At 37.1% G+C, this 26,255-nt stretch overlaps 1 protein-coding gene across 1 annotated transcript in view; it reads right to left on the minus strand.

The window, feature by feature from the left end:
- The window catches only part of LARS (leucyl-tRNA synthetase), a 78,585-nt gene that overhangs the window by 21,017 nt on the left and 31,313 nt on the right, over positions 1 to 26,255 (minus strand). Inside the window, exons 14-28 of the mRNA XM_010850644.1 lie at positions 25,110 to 25,274; positions 21,796 to 21,873; positions 18,076 to 18,161; positions 17,917 to 17,982; positions 17,603 to 17,685; positions 17,068 to 17,206; positions 15,951 to 16,163; positions 14,512 to 14,569; positions 11,979 to 12,042; positions 7,438 to 7,621; positions 5,639 to 5,729; positions 4,248 to 4,388; positions 3,094 to 3,234; positions 2,745 to 2,855; positions 461 to 571 (exon numbers count right to left, since the gene is read on the minus strand). Of these exons, the coding sequence (XP_010848946.1) occupies positions 461 to 571; positions 2,745 to 2,855; positions 3,094 to 3,234; positions 4,248 to 4,388; positions 5,639 to 5,729; positions 7,438 to 7,621; positions 11,979 to 12,042; positions 14,512 to 14,569; positions 15,951 to 16,163; positions 17,068 to 17,206; positions 17,603 to 17,685; positions 17,917 to 17,982; positions 18,076 to 18,161; positions 21,796 to 21,873; positions 25,110 to 25,274 (1,731 nt within the window). The remainder of the gene's footprint in view (positions 1 to 460; positions 572 to 2,744; positions 2,856 to 3,093; positions 3,235 to 4,247; positions 4,389 to 5,638; positions 5,730 to 7,437; positions 7,622 to 11,978; positions 12,043 to 14,511; positions 14,570 to 15,950; positions 16,164 to 17,067; positions 17,207 to 17,602; positions 17,686 to 17,916; positions 17,983 to 18,075; positions 18,162 to 21,795; positions 21,874 to 25,109; positions 25,275 to 26,255) is intronic.

Here is a 26,255-nt window from a genome sequence, read left to right on the forward strand (position 1 = left end):
ATTCCGTATTCCAAGGCCAAATTTGCCTGTTACTCCAGGTGTTTCCTGACTTCCTACTTTTGCATTCCAGTCCCCTATAATGAAAGGACATCTTTTTTGGGTGTTAGTTATAAAATGTAGAATCCTGTTTCCAGTAATAGCATCTAGTAAAAAGACCCTAATGGAAGCCAAAGAATATGCTTCCTCCTCAAACTGAAAAGAAGGGCAGGTAGAACATGAAGAGAATCATTTAGTGCAGTAATTCTAAACCAATTTTTCTTCCACAATACATATTTTAACACACTCAGCAATTTCACAGGTAAAACCCAAATATGATCATTCATTTCTATAACCACTGATTGAAAAGTGTTATTTTAGCAGATTTCCTAAGAGAGATCTTGCCCAAAGTTTTCCTCTTCCTTCTACTATCCTAGCTAACCATTACCCATGTGATCACAGCTGCACAAGATCCACAGCTTACCTTAATCATGGCGACAAATGGCATCACTTTCTTCATATATTTCTTCAATTCTGGCAAACTGCCTAGTTCACCAGCAATGACTTTGTTATCAGGCAACTTTCCACTATTGCTCTAAAAAAGAGAGTGGGAGAGGAATATGAGGAAAAATATTTTTAAAATAATGTAAGATAGTAGATATGCCTATAAGAAACTGGCTAGAAATGAAACAGTGGCCACCAGCCTGATAGAGAAGAACAGAAGAGGGGGCAAACTCCAGCATCATGGGGAAGTGAAAGGTAAATGAAGTCTCCTGTTTCCTCTAAATTCAAAGGACACACGTGTTTTAGGACAGAGGAGAAAAGCACGTGCATGATGCAGGGTATTTAATTTTTCCTTATGTTAATGACACTTTTAGGATCATATCATTAGTCTTACCTGGTGATAAAATGGTCTATAAAGATCTCATTTGTCTTTAAACTTCTAAAAGCAATTCATTAGTCAGAGCAAAATGAATATTATACAACTATCATACAAGATGTATATAATTTCTGTTTTTGAGCACTCTTTCTTATAAACTGTTACCACAAATGTGAAAAAAGAATATAATTTCTTTAAAATAATAAAAATAATAATATAATTAAAATAATAATAATTTTATAAGCACTAAAAGTATTATAAGCACTAATATGCACAAAGTCCCAAATGTGCTGCCTAAATTTAAATTGACTCCTACAAACATCAACAGAGGAATAATAAAGCAAGTGGCCTTTTCAGAGTTTTGGATGACCTATTTTCTCCTTATTATAAAAGCATAGCACCAAAGCCAAGGGTTGGGAATAAATCCAAAAGAAAAGTAACATATAGTAAGATTTCCAATAATCTATTGACATTCAATTCTAACCTTTACTAAAGTACACAGGAAAAAATATTTTCTCCACTGGCAAAAATGTTGCTTTGAAATACATAAGGAAGAGAAAAGGAGAGGGTGAGACACATTCCTTTTCCCTATGTCATTGAAAAAGTGTCATACTAAACATAAGAACATTGTTCTGGATTATAAACTGACACTCTTTTAGTTCTTTAGGATAAAAACAAATGATAATTTTAAAGGAAGCTGGTCATTCCAAATAATGTCAAAAGATGATGTTGATTCCAAAGTATATAATTTAGTCAATGAATATAAGTAAAAGTATAACTTCTAAAAGAACAGTGGTGATGGGTCTTTTTTAATACCTGGGATATTCCATACCATTTTGAATTCTGCTGCTTCCTTGAAAATGCTGATAACGAACATATAAACCACTGAGGCACAATTTCATTTTTCTGACTACCAAAGTAGCTTTTACTCTTTTATTTACCATAAGTCAAAAATCTATAAGCAGACTCTAAAAGCTACTTTCTCTTTCTATAACATACAATCAAAGGAAGAAATACTTCCCCATAAAATCAGGTTCACACAGATTATGAAAACACTTGCTCTTCTCTTTCCATCAAGTCTTACAAATATAAAAATTCTCATAAGTATTTCTTGGGTAACTATGAAAAGTAGTGAGACAAAATTGCAATAAAGGTCTAGAAAAATCAAAGCTATGGACTTCTCCTTTATATTATCACTTTATGCTTTGGCCATAATCCCTATTTTGTCTCTTTCTCAAGTGCACCTTAATGGTTTCTGTCCACCAATAACTATTCTTCATAACCTAGGCAAAAATTCCACAACATATACTTTGTTTCCATATTTTGAACATGAAAGGAAAAAGGTAGGTAAATCTTTTTTTCAGGAAAACCTAGAATTAAGTTTAAATATTAAGTTTCCTTCAAATATAACTATCATATTTAATAGCGATTTATCTGACAGTCGAAAAAGAGAAAAAGAAACACCAAACTCTCCACTTCTACTGGTAGTTATCAAACTGGACACTTTCTTTTAAATTACTCAAGCATCAAGCTTCAAATTTTTCAAACATCATAATGTTAAGATTTCATGAATCCCAGTGTTCAAGGTACAATGAAACCAAAAGGCAAACTTAGTTCTTTTGCTTCATAATTTTAACCAACATATGAAAAAGTTCCACATCTCTTAATACATACTACTAGATCCAGTATTTTTGTATGAAAGTTTCTGAAATGAAACAGCTTTTCACTCAGCATCCATTTAAGAGCCACAAACGACACTCCACATCTAAAGGTAATTAAAGAAAGATGCCATTCTTCCTTCCCTAGACATTGCCAACATCCTTAAAACAAAAACAGCATAAGCAGTACACAACACTGCTCGGAGGGGAATGTCTACTGAGAGAATTACCTCAAAGTGATTACGTAGAACTGACAGGGTGATGTGTTGCCAAGACGGATAGTTCTTTGCCACATAGATGGTGCAATGTGAAGGCTTCTCAGGGGGCTGCTTGTCAGTCTTCTACAGGGCAGAAGAAAGGAAAAAAACATCTACTTATTTTTATATACACCAAAAATGAAATAAACTTCTAGTGTATACCACTACTCCCTTTAACATAAAAAAATCATATTATAGAACTGCATTTATAATGAAAATAGCCCTGTACCTTTTAATGAAAGTTATCTTTATCTTCATCACTATTAGATGTTATTTGACCAATAACTTTTAAGTAATGACTCTTTAAAAAAAATGACTTCACCTTCCCTTTAGCAGGCATCATATAGTTCTTGAGTCGCAATCTAAGGTCATGTGCTACTTCCATGAGGTACTGTGAGGAACGTATCAAGCTTTCATCCACAGGACCTGCCAGAGGCCATGAAGCAGTCATAATTGAGTCGGGCTTGAAAAAAAAAAAAAAAGGTTCACTGAGATTAGACAACACAACTATTTTATGATTCTTGGTTACAGTTTCATACCAAGGCTACCATCTGTAAATGTGTGCTCAAAGTTCAAACCTGACTACACAGAACACACTTTCAGCCCCTGATCTAATGTTCCCTAGAATTCAAGCTGTGAAGTCTGACTCTACATTCTTAATTAGCATACATTTGTAGAAGCATATTAATACCCACACACATATGCTCACTTTCAAAGAAAATTATGTAATGCTAATTTGCCTAAATTTAATCATTATTATATAAATTACACACACTCTCAGTTTTTACCCTATTAATACATCTAGTACTGAAAGTATGGCTATTTGGAATATATTTCATGAACACATTTTTGCATTGTTCATACACTGAAAAATACAAAAGAGCTTGGCTAATAAGGCTGGAAAGGAGTTATTAAACCAACCAATCTGTTTATCTGCAAGCCTGGGAGAAATAATTAAATTTACCTTCACAGTAAGAATGCTAATATAATATCCCTGAATATGCAGCCGTATATATGCCAGAAATTTTATATAAAACAAGAATATTTATGCAAATACACACTTCTACCTTTGTTTATAAGCAGTTCATAACAGTTATATATATCTTTCAATATTTTCACCTTTTAAAACAAACAGCTAGAAAAACAATATTAGTTATACATATATTAAAATATATATTTGAATGTATTCAAATGTATTGTAACATTTCCTAATAGGAAGGTGATAACCAACACATACAAAGTCACATGTTTTTAAAATATACGTAGTGTGTATATAAAGACTCATACATGATGTTTCTATCTAAAAAGGAGACAGCTTCAATTTAAGCTGCTGTAATAATTATGAGATGATGAACCCAACACTATATTTAACAGTACTCATTTTCAGTCTTTTTCTTGTAAGTAACATTATTACCACATTTATTTAATGAGACCAAAATCAAAACCACACAGAATGTCTTAAATGCATAATGCTACCTTTCCCAGGAGTGTCCAGATGTGCTCACACAAATGTGGACAGAATGGAGCCAAGAGAAGTGTCTGAACTTCAATAAACCGGAACACGAGGTCTCGGTGCATCCCTTCTATGGCCAATTCACGGTACTTATCTTTCGCGGCCTACAAAATTTGGAATTATTTATCATTTCTCTCCCCCTACTTCTTTGAAATAAAATTATAGGAAAAAAATTCAGTATCTCTATCTTAATGCATTTTTAAGTACTTAGTCTTTAAAAATTTCATAATTTCTGAAAAGGTTTTGCTTTATTTTTAAGATTCTGAAAACAAATGTGTATCAATCCTTAGGTCCATAACAATAAATTGTTTAAATCTGTACATCTTTGATGACCTTTGCTATTAACCATTTCTTTTTAAGCACTTCTTAGCCATTTAGGATTCTTCAGGGGGATTGTTTGTTCACATCCTTTGGTTATTTTTCTTTGGATACCTGTATTTTTTTTTTTTGATGTGTCAAAAATCCTGAAATACAGACTGTAAATAATTTTCCAATTGACCGTATTTTTAAGATGATTTCAGTTGTGATTTTCTTATCTGTGTTGCCAAATTCATCAGTCTTTTTTTGATTATTCCTTTCTTTTGTTTTTATGATTAGGAAATCTTTTAATTACAAGATCAAATAAATGTTTGATTAACCCTGTTTTTCAGTAAAAAAAAAAAAAATTATCAATCCTAACAAAAGAATATTGCACTTTTATATTACTAATTCTCAAAAAAAAAATACCTGAAAAAGACATTTTGTAATGGACATAAAAACTGAACAATTTAAACTGGGTACTAAAGGTGAATGCTCTAAGTAATATATATTAAGACTAAAAAGCCTGTAAATATGATACACTGATATGCTCAGCACTTATCCTTATTTATCCACATTTCTGAAAACCAAATTACATAAATCCCAATGTGATATTCTACAAAACTGAGAAAAGCTACGTTTTTAGTTTAAGCTCTTGGACTGTCAAACTTGAGGATATACTGACACCTTGTGGAAAAATCTCAGAAAACATTTGCTTTCAAACTAACAGCAATTAGTTTACAATTAGGCCCCTTTTTTTAAATCAATTTTAAAATGTTTTTCTGGAAAACATGACTAATTTTCAGATTTAACCTCAATTAACTCACAGCTCAACTAGAAACAGAATTATTTATATTAAGGAATTATTTATGTAAAGGAACATAATAGAAAAAGTACCCAAGAAAACTACTTAAAATCATAATTTATTGAAGACTTTACAAGTTTTCACTCTCCACTTAAAAGATGAGTCATTATGCTATAGCAGGAGGAAAAAAAAAAGAAATGTATAATATTCACATTGACTATTTTATAGCTATGAAAAGAATTAACAGCTTACCTGAAATTCAAAAAAACCCGTTTTCAAAGCTTCTTTAAACATCATCTTTTCATAGTTTTGATCTGTCTTTATAATTCCTGCATTCATTTCACTACGGAGTATGGAAAAAAGGTAACTGAGTTTAAAGGCAAGTATATATAGGTATAAAAAAAACTTCCACATATATTAGCAATATGTGAACCGTGAACTTCCAGATGTTCAAGCTGGTTTTAGAAAAGGCAGAGGAACCAGAGATCAAATTGCCAATATCCGCTGGATCATCGAAAAAGGAAGAGTTCCAGAAAAACATCTATTTCTGCTTTATTGACTATGCCAAAGCCTTTAACTGTGTGGATCACAATAAACTGTAGAAAATTCTGAAAGAGATGGGAATACCAGACCACCTGACCTGCCTCTTGAGAAACCTATATACAGGTCAGGAGTTAACAGTTGGAACTGGACATGGAACAACGGACTGGTTCCAAATAGGAAAAGGAGTACGTCAAGGCTGTATATTGTCACCCTGCTTATTTAACTTATGTACAGATTACATCATGAGAAACGCTGGGCTGGAAGAACCACAGGCTGGAATCAAGATTGCCGGGAGAAATATCAATCACCTCAGATATGCAGATGACACCACTCTTATGGCAGAAAGTGAAGAGGAACTAAAAAGCCTCTTGATGAAAGTGAAAGAGGAGAGTGAGAGAATTGGCTTAAAGCTCAACATTCAGAAAACGAAGATCATGGCATCTGGTCACATCACTTCATGGGAAATAGATGGGGAAACAGTGGAAAGAGTGTCAGACTTTATTTTTTGGGGTTCCAAAATCACTGCAGATGGTGATTGCAGCCATGAAATTAAAAGATGCTTTTAGAGGCAAAGTTATGACCAACCTAGATAGCATATTAAAAAGCAGAGACATTGCTTTGCCAACAAAGGTCCATCTAGTCAAGGCTATGGTTTTTCCAGTAGTCATGTATGGATGTGAGAGTTCAACTGTGAAGAAAGCTGAGTGCTGAAGAATTGATGCTTTTGAACTGTGGTGTTGGAGAAGACTCTTGAGAGTCCCTTGGACTGCAAGGAGATCCAACCAGTGCATCCTAAAGATCAGTCCTGAGTGTTCATTGGAAGTTCTGATGTTGAAGCTGAAATTCCAGTACTTTGGTCACCTCGTGTGAAGAGTTGACTCACTGGAAAAGACCCTGATGCTGGGAGGGATCGGGGGCAGGAGGAGAAGGGGACAACAGAGGATGAAATGGTTGGACGGCATCCCCAACTCAATGGACATGAGTCTGAGGATGCTCCGGGAGTTGGTGATGGACAGTGAAGCCTGGCATGCTGCAGTCCATGGGGTTGCAAAGAGTCAGACACAACTGAGCAACTGAACTGAAGTGAGGACTTCCCTGGTGGTCTAGTGGCTAAGACTCTGCACTCCCAATGCAGGGGGCTCGGGTTCGGTCCCTAGTCAGGGAACAAGATCCCACATGCTGCAACTAAGAGTTCACATGCTGCAACTGTTAATAAGGCACCCTGCATGCTGCAATTAAAGATCCCACATGCCGCAACTAAGACCCAACACTGCCAAATAAAGAAAGAAAGAAAGCTAATAGTATTTTTATCATATAAAATTGCTATAAGGCTAAAATCAGACAATGGATCCAAAGTACTTAGCATAGTTCCCAGCACAAGTAAGTTTTCAATGAAGAGTGGCTATTATTAACATCTAAATTTAAGAGTTAAAAAAAAAAGAAAATTTAAAAATACACCAGGACTAAGCAACTCCTTAAAGTAAAAGTGGTTGGGGACTATAGATTACCTGGCAAAAACTTTATCATTGAAGGTATTGGCAGGACCACTTCTTAGGCTATCCCAGTTGGCAACCATTTCTTTCACCCATTCCACCCAGGTGTATAGGCGGAGAATACCTGCATCTGCCATGGCTTCCACAAAGTTAGCATCTTCAACAGTGTCACCAGCATCAGCTAGAGCCAAGCGCATTCCTTGAAGAAGAAGAAAAAAAATTAATCGATGATTTAAAAATGTAGTTACTGAATATGAACTATGTGTGCAGGTGGGTACACTGCCAAGCCCACGTACAAATTAAGAAACAGCAAGTGCTTTAAACCACTGCATGGATCAACAGCAAAAATAAAGATCACCAAAAGCAGAATCTATAATGATGTTGTTAAAATATTTGAATTTTCTATATTGATTTGCATACACTCAGCATCAATATCCGTTTCTTCTCAGGCATGTTGTGCTAATGAGATAAAGTGATCTTTAATGAGGCAGAGGAAAAAATGATAAACTTGGGAAAGATATCCCTATCAACATCGCAGCCTCATTTAAAGGCAGCAAAATATTACAATTATTTTAATGCATAAGAAAACAGAGTGCTACCTTTTGTGCACAAATACATATTTTCTTACTTCTAAAAGCAGATTCTTCTAGGTTTCTTACTAACAAAATACAATTTTTAAAACAAAATCTTCCATCCTAAAATATTAAAAAAAAAAACAACCAACCCACCCATCTGTAAGAGTCTAATCAATTAAATTACAGGACATCCTTGCAATGGAAAACAATACTGCTATAAAAGAGTGAGGAAACTTTAATGTATCCACATGAAGTGACCTCAAATATGAACTCATAAGTGAAAAAGGCAAATTTCAGAGTAGTATGGATGGTATGCTACCATCTGCACCTTAAAGAAGGAGATGAGAATATGTGATATCAAATTACGTATGCATTAAATATCCTTTATAATACCCAAGAAGCTGAACACATTTTTAACTTTTTATATTGTAATAATTTTACAATTACAGCAAGGATGCAAAAGACAAGGATAAATGTTTCACCATTTACCAGACTTTCTTAATGTTAACAACTTACATAACCACAGTTTCAAAAAAGCAGGAAGTTAACATCAGTATGACACTACTAACTGAACTACAGACTTAATTCAAAATTTCACCAGCCTTTTCTCTAATATCCTTTTTCTGTTCTAGGATTCAATCCAGAAAACCACCTTGCATTTGATTGTTTATCTCCTCAGTCTCTTCAAATCGTGACAGTTTCTCAGTCTGTCCTGGACCTTGACTACTGATGGGTAGTCAGGAATTTAACAAAATTTCTCCCAACTTGGGTTTGTCTGATGTTTTTGCATGATTAGATGGAGGTTATGAACCTCTGGCAAGAATATCACAAGAGTGATGCTGTATGTCTTCTCAGTGCATCATGATCAGGGAGGTACATGATATTGATATGACTTACTATTGCTATTGCAAACCCACCTCATGTGGTCAGGTAGTGTCTGCCAAGTCTCTCCACTGTAAAGTTACTATTTTTCCCTTTGTGATAAAGAAGTATCTTGGGATAGATACTCTGAGAATATGCAAATAACCTGTTGGTTTTTTTTTTTTAAACTTTCATCCATTGATTTTGGCAACCACTGATGGATCTTGTTGTAACCTCAGATATGCAGATGACATCACCCTTATGGCAGAAAGCGAAGAAGAACTAAAGAGCCTCTTGATGAAAGTGAAAGAGGAGAGTGAAAAAGTTGGCTTAAAACTCAACATTCAGAAAACGAAGATCATGGTCCCATCACTTCATGGCAAATAGATGGGAAAACAATGGAAACAGTGACAGACTATTTCTGTGGGCTCCAAAATCACTGCAGATGGTGACTGCAGCCATGAAATTAAAGGATGCTCCTTGGAAGAAAAGTTAGGACCAACCTAGACAGCATACTGGAGAAGGCATTGGCAACCCACTCCAGTACCCTTGCCTGGAAAATCCCACGGACAGAGGAGCCTGGTAGGCTGCAATCCATGGGGTCGTGAAGAGTTGGACACAACTGAGCAACTTCACTTTCACTGTTCATTTTCATGCATTGGAGAAGGAAATGGCAACCCACTCCAGTGTTCTTACCTGGAGAATCCCAGGGACAGAGGAGCTTGGTGGGCTCCTGTCTATGGGGTTGCAGAGTCAGACACAACTGAAGTGACTTAGCAGCAGCAGCAGCAGCAGACAGCATATTAAAAAGCAGAGACATTACTTTGCTAACAAAGGTCCGTCTAGTCAAAGCTATGGTTTTTCTAGTAGTCATGTATGGATGTGAGAGTTGGACTGTAAAGAAAGCTGAGAGCCGAAGAATTGATGCTTTTGAACTGTGGTGTTGGAGAAGACTCTTGAGAGTCCCTTGGACAGCAAGGAGATCAAACCAGTCCATCCTAAAGGAAATCAGTCCTGAATATTCACTGGAAGGACTGATGCTGAAGCTGAAACTCTTACTTTGGCCACCTGATGCGAAGAACTGACTCATTTGAAAAGACCCTGATACTGGGAAAGATTGATGACGGGAGGAGAAGGCGATGACAGGGGATGAGATGGTTGGATGGCTTCACCAACTAGATGGACATGAGTCTGAATAGGCTCCAGGAGTTGGTGATGGACAAGGAAGCCTGGCGTGCTGCAGTCCATGAGGTCGCAAAGAGTCGGACGCGACTGAACTGAACTGAACTGATGGATCTTGTCTTTGACAATATTACTATGATGTTTCTCTAATGATGATTTTATATTTCATTCAATTCTTCCACATTTATTACTTGGAATTCTTCTGAAAAGAAGAACAGTCCCCACTCCCCCACTTACTTATTCAATTATTACTATATATCCCTATGAGTTCATGAATATTTAATTTATGCAAGGAGTTATAATTCAATACTACGTTATTTACTTTATCTCTCAAAAAGTTCTTGCTTGGGCAATTGGGAGCCCCTTCAAGCTGGCTCCTGTGCCCTTTCAAATTGTCCCCATCCTTTCTGAAACATTTTCTCATTTTCTGGCATCATAAAATATTCCATGCCCATTTTGTATTTTCTCTACTCCAGACTCAAATCAATCCCTGCTCCTAGGAACCCTAGTTCCTTTTACTAGAGAATGGTATTTAGAAACCAAGATCTGAATGACAGGTGTTTCACCATTAACTAGTGTTTCAGTATCCACAGGCTCTCTCAGCAAAACTAGGAAATAAATGCATGACTAACCCACACATAAATCTATATTTATTTTTATTTATTTTTAAAATATTTATGTTATTTGGCTGCACTGGGTCTTAGTTTCAGCATGCGGGAACTTCAATTTCCACTGCAGCATGTAAGATTCAATTCCCTGACCAGGGATTGAACTGGAGTCCCCTCCATTGGGAGCAGAAAGTCTTAGCCACTGGACTACCAGGGAAGTCCCTATGTTTATTTTTATGTCTGTCTGTATAAAAAATAAAACCCATGAGTTTATGCTGATACTGCCAATTCCAATCCAACACCAGGGAGTTCATTTGAGCATTTCCTCTTAACTTATTTATAGCTTCTGATACTGAGCTCTCACCCACAATATTTGTTCAATCCCAGTAAACATATAAAAGTTTCAGAACTGCTAATATACACTTCTTTAAAAGAAAAAAAAAAACTACAATATTGTGTACAGTCCTTTTCATCTTGCTATGTTGTCATAATACTGTTTTTCTAAGTAATTTAGGTTAGTTTTTCCCCATCCCTTTCAGTACAGTCTCAAACTGTGGTAGTGTTGATCAACAAAAAGAAGTGCCATGATGACCAAAGGCTAGGTTACATAAGGAAGGACTGGCTCCTTCAGCTTAGATAGTGCATTTTTTCTCTTGACAAAGTAATGATTAAATGAAATAGTAATGAAGTCAGGGGAAACATATTTCTCAAAAAAATGAAGGCTTCTAGGTTCAACTTATCTATATCAAATATGGAGGAAATACTTTGAAAAAGCTTCCTATATGCTTAACGTCTCTACAAACTAACTATTTAATTTTAGAAATAGCATGAAATAGAGTTTCCAGGTGGCACTACTGGTAAAGAGCCCACCTGCCAATGCAGGAGACATAAAAGATGTGAGCTCAATCCCTGAGTTGGGAAGATCCCCTCGCGGAGGGCATGGCAATCCACTCCAGTATTCTTGCCTAGAGAACTCCACTGACAGAGGAGCCTGGTGGTTACAATCCATCGGGTCGCCAAGAGTCGGACATGACTGAAGCAACTTACCCCAGCATGAAATTAGGAACAAATCAGGTAGCACTAACAGTGAGTTTCCTTTGAAAGAAGACTCTAATAATCTTAGCTTAAATTTGTTTCTAAACAGATCATATTAACAATTCTTATATTTTAAAAATTATGTTGCTTGTACACAAAGAAAACATGAATATTTTAAAGTATTGGTAAAAGCTAAAGAGAAAAGCAATGAAACTGAAACAAGAATGCTAATTGCCTTCTGCAGTCCGAGAACTGGGGACACTAAGCAACAGCAATAAAAAAAACATATACTCACCATCAGCTGAATATTTATCAACAGCTTGGGACAAAGTGAGGAAGTTGCCTGTGGATTTTGACATCTGAAAAAGAAAGTCAATGATAAGGCTTTAGTAAGAGTACATATAAATAAAGTAAACCAGATCAGCCACATCAAATTAAATGAGCAGGCTACAACTAGATAAAGATAAAAAGGATTAGAAACATGCAAAGGAAAAGACACTTTACACTTACTTTACAGAGGAGAAAACTGAAATCCAGTCAACACAATGACTTGCCTGAGTAAGTAATCTGCTGCTGCTGCTGCTAAGTCGCTTCAGTCGTGTCCGACTCTGTGCGACCCCATGACGGCAGCCTATCAGGCTCCCCCGTCCCTGGGATTCTCCAGGCAAGAGTACTAGAGTGGGGTGCCATTGCCTTCTCCGAGTAACTAATCTAGTCAGTGACAAAGCTAGGACAGCATCTCCTGTGTGACACTCAGTCCATGGCTCTTTCCATTAACTGATACTGTTGCTCGGGAATTGGTTTAGACGTGGAATGATTACACTATAACTATGGAACACTGCAGCTGGTTATAAGAGCTTTATAACAATTAGAGTCATTCAGAAAAGAATGGACAAGCTCATTAGGTCAAAATTAGGAAACTTTAGGAAACAAATTTAGGAAACTTCTTGTCATTAGGTCACAATAGTTGCTTACTCAAGTTGTGCTCTGCCTGAGGGCAGCACAAGTAAGTAGGCACTGTGCACAGCCCAGCAATCTTTATTGTTTAAAAAATTTCTATGCTTGGTAACTTTGCTAACACCAAAGAGAAGCAGCCATTCTATCAAGTTTCTACTACAGAGCAATAAATCTTGTAATAAAATGAGTATGAAAGTTAAGCGAAAGTGTAAGTCACTCAGTCATGTCCGACTCTTTGCAACCCTATGGCTCCTCTGTCCATGGAATTCTCCAGGCAAGAATAGTGGAGTGGGTAGCCATTCCCTTCTCCAGGAGATCTTCCTGATCCAGGGACTGAATCCAGGATGTCCTGAATTGCAAACAGATTCTTTACTGTCCGAGCCACCAGAAAGCCCTCTACCAGGGACATACAGTGTATACATAACACAACAATGTGGAGACCAAAGGAAACATCATGTTATATTAATAGCAGGATTTATACCTGTACTCTCATATACACACATGCACACACATATATACATAAATATATATATAGTTCCACCTTGACCTACGAAGAAAAAATGAGTTCAACAATCAAAAGTCCTTGCTGATTTAACAAAATCTATAAAGTAGCTATTTTTCAGCCTAATGTACAAGTTATCTTAAATGAACTTTTTTATTCCCTGTTAGGGCACTGGTTAAAAAAAAAATCTCATTTTGCAATTCATATCATCTGCTATTTGTTTAAATCTATAACTATTTTCATTATTATATAGCATTGAATATTCTTTCATCATTAATATTCCATCAGATATAGCAAGATTCAATGGTTGGAACAAGTCCAACTTGTTAGGATTGTTATTAATGAGAAATAAGTAACACTGCAATTTAATTTTTTTTTTTGTTTAGTTGAGGAAGCGTGCCCCTTTCTCCGGAGAAGGCAATGGCACCCCACTCCAGTACTCTTGCCTGGAAAATCCCATGGACAGAGGAGCCTGGAGGGCTGCAGTCCATGGGGTCGCTGAGGGTCTGACATGACTGAGCGACTTCACTTTCACTTTTCACTTTCATGCATTGGAGAAGGAAATGGCAACCCACTCCAGTGTTCTTGCCTAGAGAATCCCAGGGACGGGGGAGCCTGGTGGGCTGCCGTCTATGGGGTCGCACAGAGTCGGTGTCACACGACTGAAGCAACTTAGCGGTAGCAGGACCTTTCTCATGTGCACAAAGGCATTATAGGGGCAAAAAAGCGCTTGTCAAGAGGTTGGCATAACTCCTGTTGAGGATACTGAATAATCAGATACTTATGAAGCATTAAAAAATCATATATATTATTAATATATGTACTATGATTATACTACTGTGATACTACTAGTATAATTGTAGTATCATTAGCAGCAATAGGGGAAGTTGCAGTAGTATAGGAAGAGAGATACTGTCTAGAAAGAAGCATTAAATAACACTTAAGAATCCTACAGGCTCCAAAATTCTATTATTCTAATTTAGTGGCTAGTCACAATAAAAAGCAAAAACCACCAAATTATTTTCTCAACTTAATGAGAAAGATGCAGGGTCACAAAGCTAGAATCTTTATATTTCCTGTCCATTTCTCTGTCTCTCTTCTCTGGTAACAATTTGTCACTCTTTGCCACTCTAACTCTAAGACAATTATTATATAGGAAAGTTTTCCCCATCCCTCCTCTCAATTAATACTATCTACTCTACTCACTCAATTTTAAATATAAATCTTTAATTTACATTGGTAGTACTAAAAATTTTAAATGCAAGATTTTTAACTGTCTGATTTTCATATTCTTTAAGAAAGTACAACATCCTAAATCTGAAAAACATTTCTTCAGAATTGTAACGTTTCAAGAGGTAATGAGCGTTACCTTCTCAGAGTTGAGGAGGAGATGTCCATTGGCTCTCACAGCTACAGGCCATTTATCACTTGACAGGTAAATGTGTAAAGACAGAAAATAAAATTTAAAGATTATGGTTTAGCCTTAAAAACTTGAGGTAAATGCTAAGAGTCATAATGTTTCTTAAGGCAAATGTGCAGGGATATTTATTGAGTCCTGTTATAAATAAACAGGAAACAAATGAAAACAAGTATCCATTAGTAAAAGGACTGGTTTATAAATTATGGTGCAGGCATACGATGAAATACTATGAACTATCTTAAAAATAGAGGCCAGGCTATATATATAGATATAAAAAGATCTTTGTTGTTTAGTCACTAAGCTGTGTTTGACTCTTTTGCAACCCCGTGGACTACAGCCCGTCAGGGTCCTCTGTCCATGGGATTTCCCAGGCAGGAATACTGAAGTGGGTTGCTATTTTCTTCTCCAGGGGATCTTCCCGACCCAGGGACTGAACCCACATCTCCTGCATTGCAGGTAGATTCTTTCCCACTGTGCCACCAGGGACAGATCATCTTCCACGAAAAGTTGCAGTGAAAATTACATGAGTTACTAAAAGTGATTTTACCAGTGATAGCATAAGCACCTGAAGCTACCACTTATCTATAATTTTAACACGCTTATATATGTCCAAAACTTGATGCAATGGGATAAATATTCAACCATGTTACTAACAAGTATTTCTAAGACACCTGATTTCTCCAAAAACACATTTAAACCAATAGAGAAAACTAATTGAATGACAACAACCACATCAGATTTATTTTATTCCTCTTCTTCAAAATCTTTTATTCTTGAGAAAGAAAATGTAATCTCATTCTAAATGCAATCTCACCCTAAATACAAGAAGTTCCATGAGATTGCTTTGGTTCTGCAAAATAAAATTTGAACAGTGGGAGGGGTTTGTTTCTCCAGCTACTTGAAGACAGGAGAGAAAGACACAGGGGCATGTCTGGGTCAAAAGGGAAGATGACAGAAAGAATACTCTTGAGCACATGGTATTAAAAATGCATCTCTGATCCAGATTCTAGTCAGAACATCATGACTTAATACTGGAAACTTGGGGTTCTCAGCTCTAAAGGGATGTTTCCTTCCCATTCTAATGACCTAGGCTCTGTTTGAAATTGCCTGTTAACAAGTCAAATGAGTCATGTAATAGGTCAAGCGTATTACTGATTGACCATCAAAGTATCTGAAATGTGAAATGCTTTGGCAGCCCAAAGCAGGTATGAGAATTTCTGGATATAATAGGAGAAGGTGTGCTTTCTCCTTCAGTACATTTAATGTAAGAAAAAGAATGTATTGGCAAATCTAACCTTACCCTCTACAATAACATCAGTATATTTAAAGCCACAAGGAACCCTTGTCAATAATCAATACATGTAGTTCACAGCTTTTTTAGCACTCACCATTCTTCTGGCCACATAGCCACATGATTATAAAGGAAATATGAAAGATGATTTGGAATAAGATCCTTGCCAGAGGCTCGAAGATCCACAGGATACCAGAACTCAAATTCCTGCTTTAACTGATCTAATTTTTCCTTTGGGATCTGAGTCTTAGGAAATGGAGCTTCCTTGAAGAAAATATAATCCCAAACTTCCTTGGTCATTTGCTGTGGTCTGTATTAAAATAAAAGTAACGGATAAACAACAACAGAACATATATATATAGTTTCATTGAAAAAAACCAGCATTCTAATCCAACCATGAAGTAGAAATCGGGTTTTTTTAAGTATTTATTCTATTTATTCATTTGTTTGGCTGTGTTGAGTCTTCGCCGTGCATAGGGGATTGTCACCGCACCACGCCAGGTCTTTCATTTCAGCACAGACTCTTCAGTTGTGGCACAGGCTCAGTAGTTGCACAACTCGGCCTTAGTTGCTCCTCAGCATGTGGCATCTTAGTTCCCCGACTAGGGATTGAACCCATACCCCGTGCATTACAAGGTGGATTCTTAACTACTGGACCACCAGTGAAGTCCCAGAAATCGCTTTCTTAATGTTTTACAGTAACAAATGAGAACAAGAGACTCCCATAAGAATAAAGAGTGAATAACAGAGGGGTTACTTATTACTTTTTCTCAATTCAAAAGCAAAACCATCATGACAAAATTCCACTAAATGAATTCTTGTAAAAACGAATTATTAGAAAGTATTTTCACGGACTTCTCTGGTGGTCCAGGGGTTAAGAATCTGCCTTCCAATGCAGGGGACATGGATTCAATCCCTGATTGGGGAACTAAGATTCCACTTGTCAAGGGGCAAATAAGCCCACATTCTGCAACTATAGAACCCATGCGCTCTGAAGCCTGCACACCACAATTAGAGAGAAACCTTGAGCACTGAAAAGTCCTTGCACTGCATCTAAAGATCTGGAATGCCACAACAAAGACATTGCCTCAACTAAGATCGAATGCATCCAAAAATAAATTAATTTTTTTAAAAAAAAGCATTTTCAATACATAAATCAAAAGATTATATCTCACGCTAACAAATCACCTTTCTTCCCCTATCCATTTACCAACCTGATGCCCAACGGAGACTCTGCTTGTCCATGCAAGTCACCTCCCTGCAGCAGGTGTGCAACTGTGTAAAATGCCATGTAAATAGTGGAGTCAGAGAGCGATTCAATCAGCCACTGCTCATCCCATGGCAAACGAGTACCTGTAAGTAAAAGGAAGAAAATTCGTGCAAGATGAATCTAAGAGACACTTCACCCCAGAATTCACATTTTCAAAAGCAGGTCTCTAGCACTGACAAAGCTACTTTTGTAGGTTCCTAAATTTACTTGAATAATATAAACTGATAAATTTTTTTAAAAAAGGTGAAGCACTAGAAATTTTCTATTTAAAATAACTGCACCATAAAATTATATGGGTTAGATACTTCTGCCATCAGGTGAATAGGAGTGGGGACCAGACCCTAGTTTCTCTCACTCTCTAACCAAAATCCTCTCACTTCCAGCTCAGAAAAACAATGGAAGAGAAGGGAAAATGGTGAAGGGTTAACCTGCTATGTAACTGGCAAAGTCATTCACACGGAAACCTGAAGTTTGCTTACCTAAGCCATAAGTTCTCGAGCAAGCGTGCTCCTGTAGCCAATCTAAAGTTGCTTCGAAATTCCTCCTAGTCTCCTCACAGTACCTGGACAGATCAGAATATAAAGTGTCTCTCCTCTTCGGCTTCATTGTCTTCCCCGTTTCTCATCTCCTTCCCCTTCCCCTTGGAGAAGGGAATGGCAACCCACTCTAGTATTCTTGCCTGGAGAATTCCATGGATGGAGGAGCCTAGGGGGCTACAGTCCACAGACTCACAGAGCTGGACATGACTGAGCCACTAACACTTCCCCTTCCCCAGCACCTTCTCCCATCTTACGTTTCCAGGTTCTTCAAGCATTGGGATGTCTGTTTTTTCCAGTTCTCTTCTCCATAATCCAAGTACCTGGGAGTGGACAAATTGATTAAAAAAAAAAAGTCAAGGATAAGCAAAGTGATGGGAGAAAATTTCTGCTTGCCATCTATAAAAGAAACTAACCACTGGTCACACAGGGCCACAACACATTCATCTGAAGACCTGGATATAACTTGTTTCTCTGGTTCCATGTAAATATATGCATCTCCCTAGATGAAAGTAAATAAAAATATGTCAGATACCATGGCAAAGCAATCTCTATTCCTCAAGGATAAGAAAAGAAGTAACTTAAAAAAAAAATGCTCTACCACCAATAACTAAATTGCAAGTTTTCACTATATCTTCCCTCTTCCCAGAGTAGAAGTTACTTGCCTTTCTTTCTGTATATCACTTGTTTCTGAAAAGGCCTGCATCTTTATCAATCAGGTGGATCACCCTCCCTAGGTACAGCTTATTCCTTTGCAGAGTAAAAGATGTTTAACAGCTTCTACTGCTATGGTTTGAAGGCTATGGCAGCCTTCTATTTTTGTTATAAGAAAAACATAAAAATTGGAAACTAAATGCATGGAACAACTGCCTTTAAAAAAAACACATGCATGAAAACTAGATATGGAAAATAACATTACTAAAGATTTACAGTATCGTGAAAAATTCCCACTAGAAAACTGACCATAAATTTTATTTTTTTTTTAATATTAAAACAAATATCTCTTAAGGTGTTACAATCCCAAGCTTATTAGGATAATTTTTAAAAATAATTCAGCATTGTTATTCATAAAATGATTCACTGCTCTGTATACTTAACGCAAGTTCTTCATACTGAAACAGGTAGGGCTTTGGTTTAACAATGGTAAATTAAAAACAGACATGCAATTAACTCTGCTCCTTCTCAAAATTCGAACAAATGACAACAAAGAGGTTTTCTTTTTATTGGTATGAAGTTACAAAGACAAGAATGGGAGAAGAAATAACATCAAACAAATTTTGGAAACTAAAAAGCAGAATGACTGACAATTGTATTAGTGGACCAAAGGAAGCTAGCTGAATCCTAAGCCCACAGACGAGAGAGCTGAATTCTTGTAGCTCAGTTGGTAAAGAATCTGCCTACAATGCAGGAGATCTGGGTTCAATCCCTGGGTGGGGAAGAACCCCTGGAGAAGGGAAAGGCTACCCACTCCTGTATTCTGGCCTGGAGAGTCCCACGGACTGTATAGTCCCTATGGTTGTAAAGAGTCGGACACGACTGAGCAACTTTCACTTCACTTCACTTGCATTACAGAACCTCCAAAAGACTCGAGATTTGTGGCACAAGACAGCTCTGGAAAAGGAGGTAACATGAGGCTGGAAAGAGGAAGACCAACTGAAGTCTTTTAAAGAAGTTAGAACCAGATACCCTAATCCCACACTATGCAGACAGGCAGCTGCCTCTCCCTGTGCCTGCAGAGCAATGAGGGTTTATACTCCAGACAGGACAACACAGAGTCTCCCAACCAGAGGACAAAGTTGAGGGAATGGGTTTCATAGTGAAAAGAGGGGGATTAAGAGAAAGTCAGTACATGGGTGCTGATACCCACTCTAGCAATCTTCCTTCATGTTAGCTCCCAGAATGCTCACTTAGCTTAGACCCTTTAAGCCAGAAACTGAAGAATCTTCTGAGGGGAATCTAACAAACCACAAAGCCCTAATTAACAACAAGGCTAATAACATCAGGGCTTCCCTCTGGCCCAAATGGAACTTCCAGATCTCTCCCAGTGACAAGTCCTACCTATATCCAAAAAGGTTCCAATCATCTTTTTGTATGCACTCTTAAATTATCAATAGTTTTCCTCAGACTAATAAGAAATTAAAATTTCATATTCATGAAATAAGAATTGCAGCATCCTATCACAAAAGATCAGATAACAAGAATAAGTTCTTAAACTGGCTATGAGTTGGTAAATGCTTAAGCTGAGTAAGAGGTATACAGGAATTCATTACACTACTCCATTTTTTTATGTTTGAAATTTTCTACACAAAGAAAAAAATTTAGTGATTTTTTAGGAATATTTATATACACATGCACAAGCACACGTAGAGCTGATATAAAAAACACACAGTAAACAAACACACAAAAACTCATAGCAAGAAAAAGTTGAGGGACTCCCCCAGAGAGAAAAGCAAAAGAACTTCCAGAGTCTAATAGAGCCAATATCTGAATAGTAAGAATTCCGAAAACAAAAATAAAGAATAAGAAGGGATAAAACAATTAAACAAAAAGTAAATCTTCCCAGAATTGAAGAACGTAAGTTTCCAGACTGAAGGAGCCGATCCTACACCCAGAAGAATGAATGAAAACTAATCTACATCAAATAAATCATCATGAAATTTCAAAAGAGAGGATTCTATAAGCTTGGGTGGGGAGGGGAGACATAGATCACGCCATACCAGAACGGTTTTGGACTTCTTAACAGCATCACTGAACCAGAACACTATGGGTAATGGCCTTCAAATTTTTAAGGGAAAATTATTTCTAACCCAGAATCCTACATCTAAGCATTCAAGTATGAGGACAGAATAAAGATATTTCAGATATAAAAGGTCACAAAATTTACCTTCCAGGTACCCTTTTCCAGGAACATTTCTAGACGCAGAGCTTCAACAAAACAAGAAAGTAAATAAGAAAGAAGCAGCCATGGGATCAAGGAGATCCAACTCAAGAAAAACTAAGGAAATCCTAAGTAACAGTGGAGGAACATCCCAGATGACATTTGTGCATGCCTACAGTAAGCAACCAGTCTGGATGACTGCAACAGGCTGGAAGGCTCTGGGAGAACTTTCTCTAAGATGTAAACAATAGCACACTGATGTGTTTCAAAGTATAGAAAAGAAAAATAAACAGTTGGACAGAGTTTGGGGATGAAGTGTCTATAATTATATTTAGAAGTAAAAAAAGTAGAGAAAGAAAAAAAAGACAGTTATTAACTCCAAGGAAAACCAAAAGCTAAGGAAGAGAAGTTCTCACTGTATACTATTTATGGATCAGCCATGTCTCAACACACTGACTACCTCTCTAACCTAAGTTATAATATACCTATACTAGGAAGATGTGGGGTGAAGAAGTATATACAAATGTGAGGTTAGAGGGGAAGACACAGGTTGGAGAAGAGTTAAATCTTGATCTTTCATAGCAGGAAATCAATGGCTACTGCCTAAAACTGAAATTTAAAATTTTAAAAATTTTAAAAAATTTTAAATTACACTATAAGAGTTTAGATTAGAGATCTGTAAGCGAGGTGGAGATACTAAAATAAATAACAAAACAGATGAAAATAAGCCTGTCCAAGGAAGAGAAATTTAAGAGGATGTGGATGAATGGAGAGGAAACTGCTGCCTTTTTTTAACAAGTCTTACAGACCACAGTCTCTCTGTATTACAGGTATACGTAACTATCAAAAACAAAAATTCAGTTTCAAAAGTTCAGCAGCTAAGTAACTCAACAACAACAAAAAATTACAACAAAAATGAAGAGGGGGGAAAAGGATGAAAGCAAAAAGTAAAGCACTACAGAAAGAACTGTTAACTACCTCTACTGCAAACGGTCTCTGCCAGAAAGCATCATTAAAGTTCACTGTATGTAATCTACACATGCCAACTTTAGAACATTACCTTCATCAACATTACAGGTGGGATGTTCAGGTTAAATGAATTGCTATTATTAAACAGGTCTTCAATTTTATATGTAAATAAAATTATATCTTTAATACAGCTCCAGGTTCTACTACAGAAAATTGCTAATTAACATTGTAAAGTCTATGAACCAAAAGCACTTCTAAAACAGCCTTCAGGGGATAGTCTATTACATACAGTATCAATCATCTTGTTTCTAATAGTCTTCTTTACGTCTTGGACCTTCTGTCCTTTAAATCCATCCACCAACATTACCTTAAAGGATAAGAAGTGTAAAAACACATACAATTAAAATTTGCTTTGGGTCCCCCCTTAAACTTTCTCCTACCTAAATTTACCTCCACAAACAACCAGGATATTTTTAGTGTGAAATTTATCACATTTATAACCATACATCTTTATTTTGGCACAGCTTGGACAACTAATACTTATAACACACTTGTTTTTCTTTTAGTGTAACTAGAATATGTATTATGAACATGATTACAAAGAAAAGTTCACTTCCTTCCCACTTCTTAGGTTTCCATGTGGAGAGAGTTCCTTTGCCCTAATTCCCATCATTCCTAAAGGCTTTGGGGGAAGGAACTGAGCCAATGCAGCTCAGCCCCAGTTAGGCTTCTCTTTTCAACTCCATCTGTTGCCAGCAAGCATTCTCCTTTGCCTGGCCATGTGATAAACTTGGCTCTGAGAGGAAGGCCTATGGTTTCTCAACTCTGCCTTTTATGTAATGGGGAGATTTAATTCTTGGGCAAAGTATTGCCTTGCCCATTGCTGTCACAGAGCTAAGATACCATCCCCTTCTGGCTGATACTGACCTCTATCTATCTAATTCCTATTGACTCTTTCAACAGGAATTTATAAGGTTTTATCCTTTTGAGGTTTTGGGTTTTTTATTTTTGGCCATACCTCACAGCTTATAGGATTTTAGTTCCCAATCCAGGGATCAAACTTGGGCCTTCAGCAATGAGAAGGCAGAGTACTAAACACAGGATCACCAGGGAATTCCCAATACTTTCTACCTTAAGTGGAAAGACATGTTTTCTATTTTCACCTTCAATCCTCTAACGTGCCAAAATGCTCCGCATCTATTTAATTCATCATTATGAAATTATAGATTATTGATCATCATGGCACAGGGGTTAACAGCACAAATCTTAGAGCCAAGTTGCCTAGTTTGAGTTCCAGCTCTGCTTTGACCTAGCTATCTGGCTGATACAGGGTAAATTACTTAGTGTCTTAGTACCTTAATTTCCTTATCTGTTAAATGGGAATAAGTGCCTACTTTGCAAGGTCATTTTGAGATGTAAGTAAGTGAATATGTGAGTGCTATATTAGTGTTGGCTCTTAGTGTCATCCAAAACATGGATGAGTTGAGTTTTAAAGAAGACATATAAACAATATTTGGTCATACAGAGAAATAGAAAGCAAAAGTAAAAAACATTCTCATTTACAGCCTTCAAAATCTTCATTTCAACCTCAAGTCACTAACAACTTGACTGGGTTTTTACTTTCACTAGCTTCACCTTCTTTCCATGGAAATGTAAGCCACATTAACATATGTACAATTAAGAAGAAAAGAGAGGTTCAAAAATTGTGCTAAGATGGCATGTAGTAGTTGTATTAACAAGTAAATTAATGAACTGAATGAAACTGCTTATTTAAAATTTCATCTCAATAAGAGAGCAAAGGGATCGGGTATTGTCCATGCAATAAACCTTTGGCGTGTATTGCACAGTACGACGAACTAACCTTAAACATCTTCTTGAGAAATTCACTCAGAGATTAGGGGCACAAAAATGGAACTTCTGTAATACTACTGGACAAAAACAGATTAAAAAAAAAGAAATTTGGAAAGAGAAGAACATAATCTTATAACCTTCAGTTCAGTTCAGTTGCTCAGCCATGTCTGACTCTTTGAGACCCCATGGACTGCAGCACGCCAGGCTTTCCTGTCCATCACCAACTCCCAGAGTTTACTCAAACTCACGTCCATCAAGTCGGTGATGCCATCAAACCATCTCATCCTCTGTCATCCCCTTCTCCTCCTGCCTTCAATCTTTCCCAGCATCAGGGTCTTTTCACATGAGTCAGTTCTTTGCATCAGGTGGCCAAAGTACTGGAGTTCACCTTCAGCATCAGTTCTTCCAATGAATATTCAGGACTGATTTCCTTTAGGATGGACTGGTTGGATCTCCTTGCAGTCCAAGGGACTCTCAAGATATTCTCCAACACCACACTTTAAAAGCATCAATTCTTTGGCGCTCAGCTTTCTTTATGGTCCAACTCTCACATCCATACGTGACTACCGGAAAAACAATAGCTTTGACTAGATGGACATTTGTTGGCAAAGTAATGTCTCTGCTGTTTAATATGCTATCTAGGTCGGTCATAACTTTTCTTCCAAGGAGCAAGCGTCTTTTAATTTCATGGCTGCAACCACTATCTGCAGTGATTTTGGAGCCCAAGAAAATAAAGTCTGTCACTGTTTCCATTGTTTCCCCATCTATTTGCCATGAAATGATGGGATCTGATGCCATGATCTCAGTTTTCTGAATGCTGAGTTTTCAGCCAACTTTTTCACTCTCCTCTTTGACTTTCATCAAGAGGCTCTTTAGTGCCTCTTCACTTTTTGCCATAAGAGTGGTGTCATATTCATATCTGAAGTTATTGATATTTCTCCCGACAATCTTGATTCTACCTTGTGTTCCATCCAGCCCAGCATTTTACATGATGTTCTCTGCATATAAGTTAAATAAGCAGGGTGACAGTATGCCACCTTGACGTATTCCTTTCCCAATCTGGAACCAGTCCATTGTTCCATGTCTAGTTCTAACTGTTGCTTTTTGACCTGCATACAGATTCCTCAAGAGGCAGGTCAGGTGGTCTGGTATTCCCATCTCTTTCAGAATTTTCCACAGTTTGTGGTGATCCACAGTCAAAGGCTTTGGCATAGTCAATAAAGCAGAAATAGATGTCTTTCTGGAACTTTCTTGCTTTTTCAATGATCCAACGAATGTTGGCAATTTGATCTCTGGTTCCTCTGCCTTTTCTAAATCCAGCTTGAACGTGTGGAAATTCTCGGTTCACACACTGTTGAAGCCTCGCTTGGAGAATTTTGAGCATTACTTTGCTAGCGTGTGAGATGAATACAATTGTGCGGTAGTCTGAACATTCTTTGACACTGCCTTTCTTTGGGATTGGAATGAAAACTGACCTTTTCCAATCCTGTGGCCACTGCTAAGTTTTCCAAATTTGCTGGCATATTGAGTGCAGCACTTTCACAGGATCATCTTTTAGGTTTTGAAATAGCTCAACTGGAATGCCATCACCTCCACTAGTTTTGTTCATATCTTATAGTAATCCCTCTCAAATCAGGACACAGCTGAAATTGTATTAAATTTTTCTATATTTTTTTCTAAATCAGTAAGAAGAAAACCAAAGATCATGGAGTACGTAAATCAAACAAAAATGATAACAAAAATATTACTTACACCATCATAAAAACCTCTTAGGTACAATTTCTCCTTTGCTTCTGCAAGTTTTTCTCGGTCATTCTGGCTCTGAATTTTCAACTCATCACATATAGTTACAGCAGAAAGCTTTCCAAAATCTGGGATTTCAATGACTGGCACCTGCAAAAAAGAGAAATGTAAAACTATTCACACTGAATGAACATAAAAACAGCCTTATGGGCACAGTCCTTTGCCTCCACTGTCCAATGAAGTCATATGAGATTTTATATATCATTAGGTCAGCTCCACACATTAGGGAAAACATCCAGATGTGAATCTATCTTCCTACTGTCCATAGGAACCAGCCAAATTTTCTGCACCAACCCCCACACTCTCCTTTCCTCACTACACATATAGCTTCCACAGCTCTCAAGCCCTCACTGGCATATAATTTACTGAATAATGTTCAAAACTGGCAAAATGATGCATGCATGTGTGCTAAATCATTTTAGTCATGTCCAACTCTCTGCAACCCTACAGACTGTAGCCTGCCAGGCTTCTCTCTCCATGGGATTCTCCAGGCAAGAATACTGGAGTGGATTGCCATTTCCTACTCCAGGGGATCTTCCAGACCCAAGGATTGAACCCTAGTCTCTTATGTATCCTGCATTGGCAGGCAGATTCTTTACCACTAGCGCCACCTGGGAAGCCAGCGAAATGATGTAAACAACTGAATTTATGGACGGTCTTATTTCTGATTTATATTAAGTCTTCTGGAGTCTCCATGAAAATTGTTCATTAGTAATTTACATTTCTAAAGACACTAACATGAAAGCATAAACTTTCAAGAGTAACGTGGCAAAATTTTATCTTTAGAAGCCTGGAAATCTGCCACACTAGAAAATAAGTTACTACAGAATTGGTGATACTAAAAGGCAAACTATTTGTTTCTTCTAGAACTGCAGGTGCCAGGTGCTAAGAAAATGCCTACTGTTAAAGTCTTTTGTTTGCTCTTATCCATCCCAGCAGATATCAAATTAAAGCAAATAAACTCTTAAACTCTCTCTTATTTTCATTCTCTATGAGTTGGGGATGGACAGGGAGGCCTGGCATGCTGCTGTCCATGGGGTCACAAATGGTCAGATACGACTAACCAACTGAACTGAACTGAACCAATTATTTAAT

This window comes from Bison bison, unplaced genomic scaffold (genome assembly GCF_000754665.1).
Source record: "Bison bison bison isolate TAMUID 2011002044 unplaced genomic scaffold, Bison_UMD1.0 scf7180017864291, whole genome shotgun sequence".
NCBI classification, from domain to species: domain Eukaryota; kingdom Metazoa; phylum Chordata; class Mammalia; order Artiodactyla; family Bovidae; genus Bison; species Bison bison.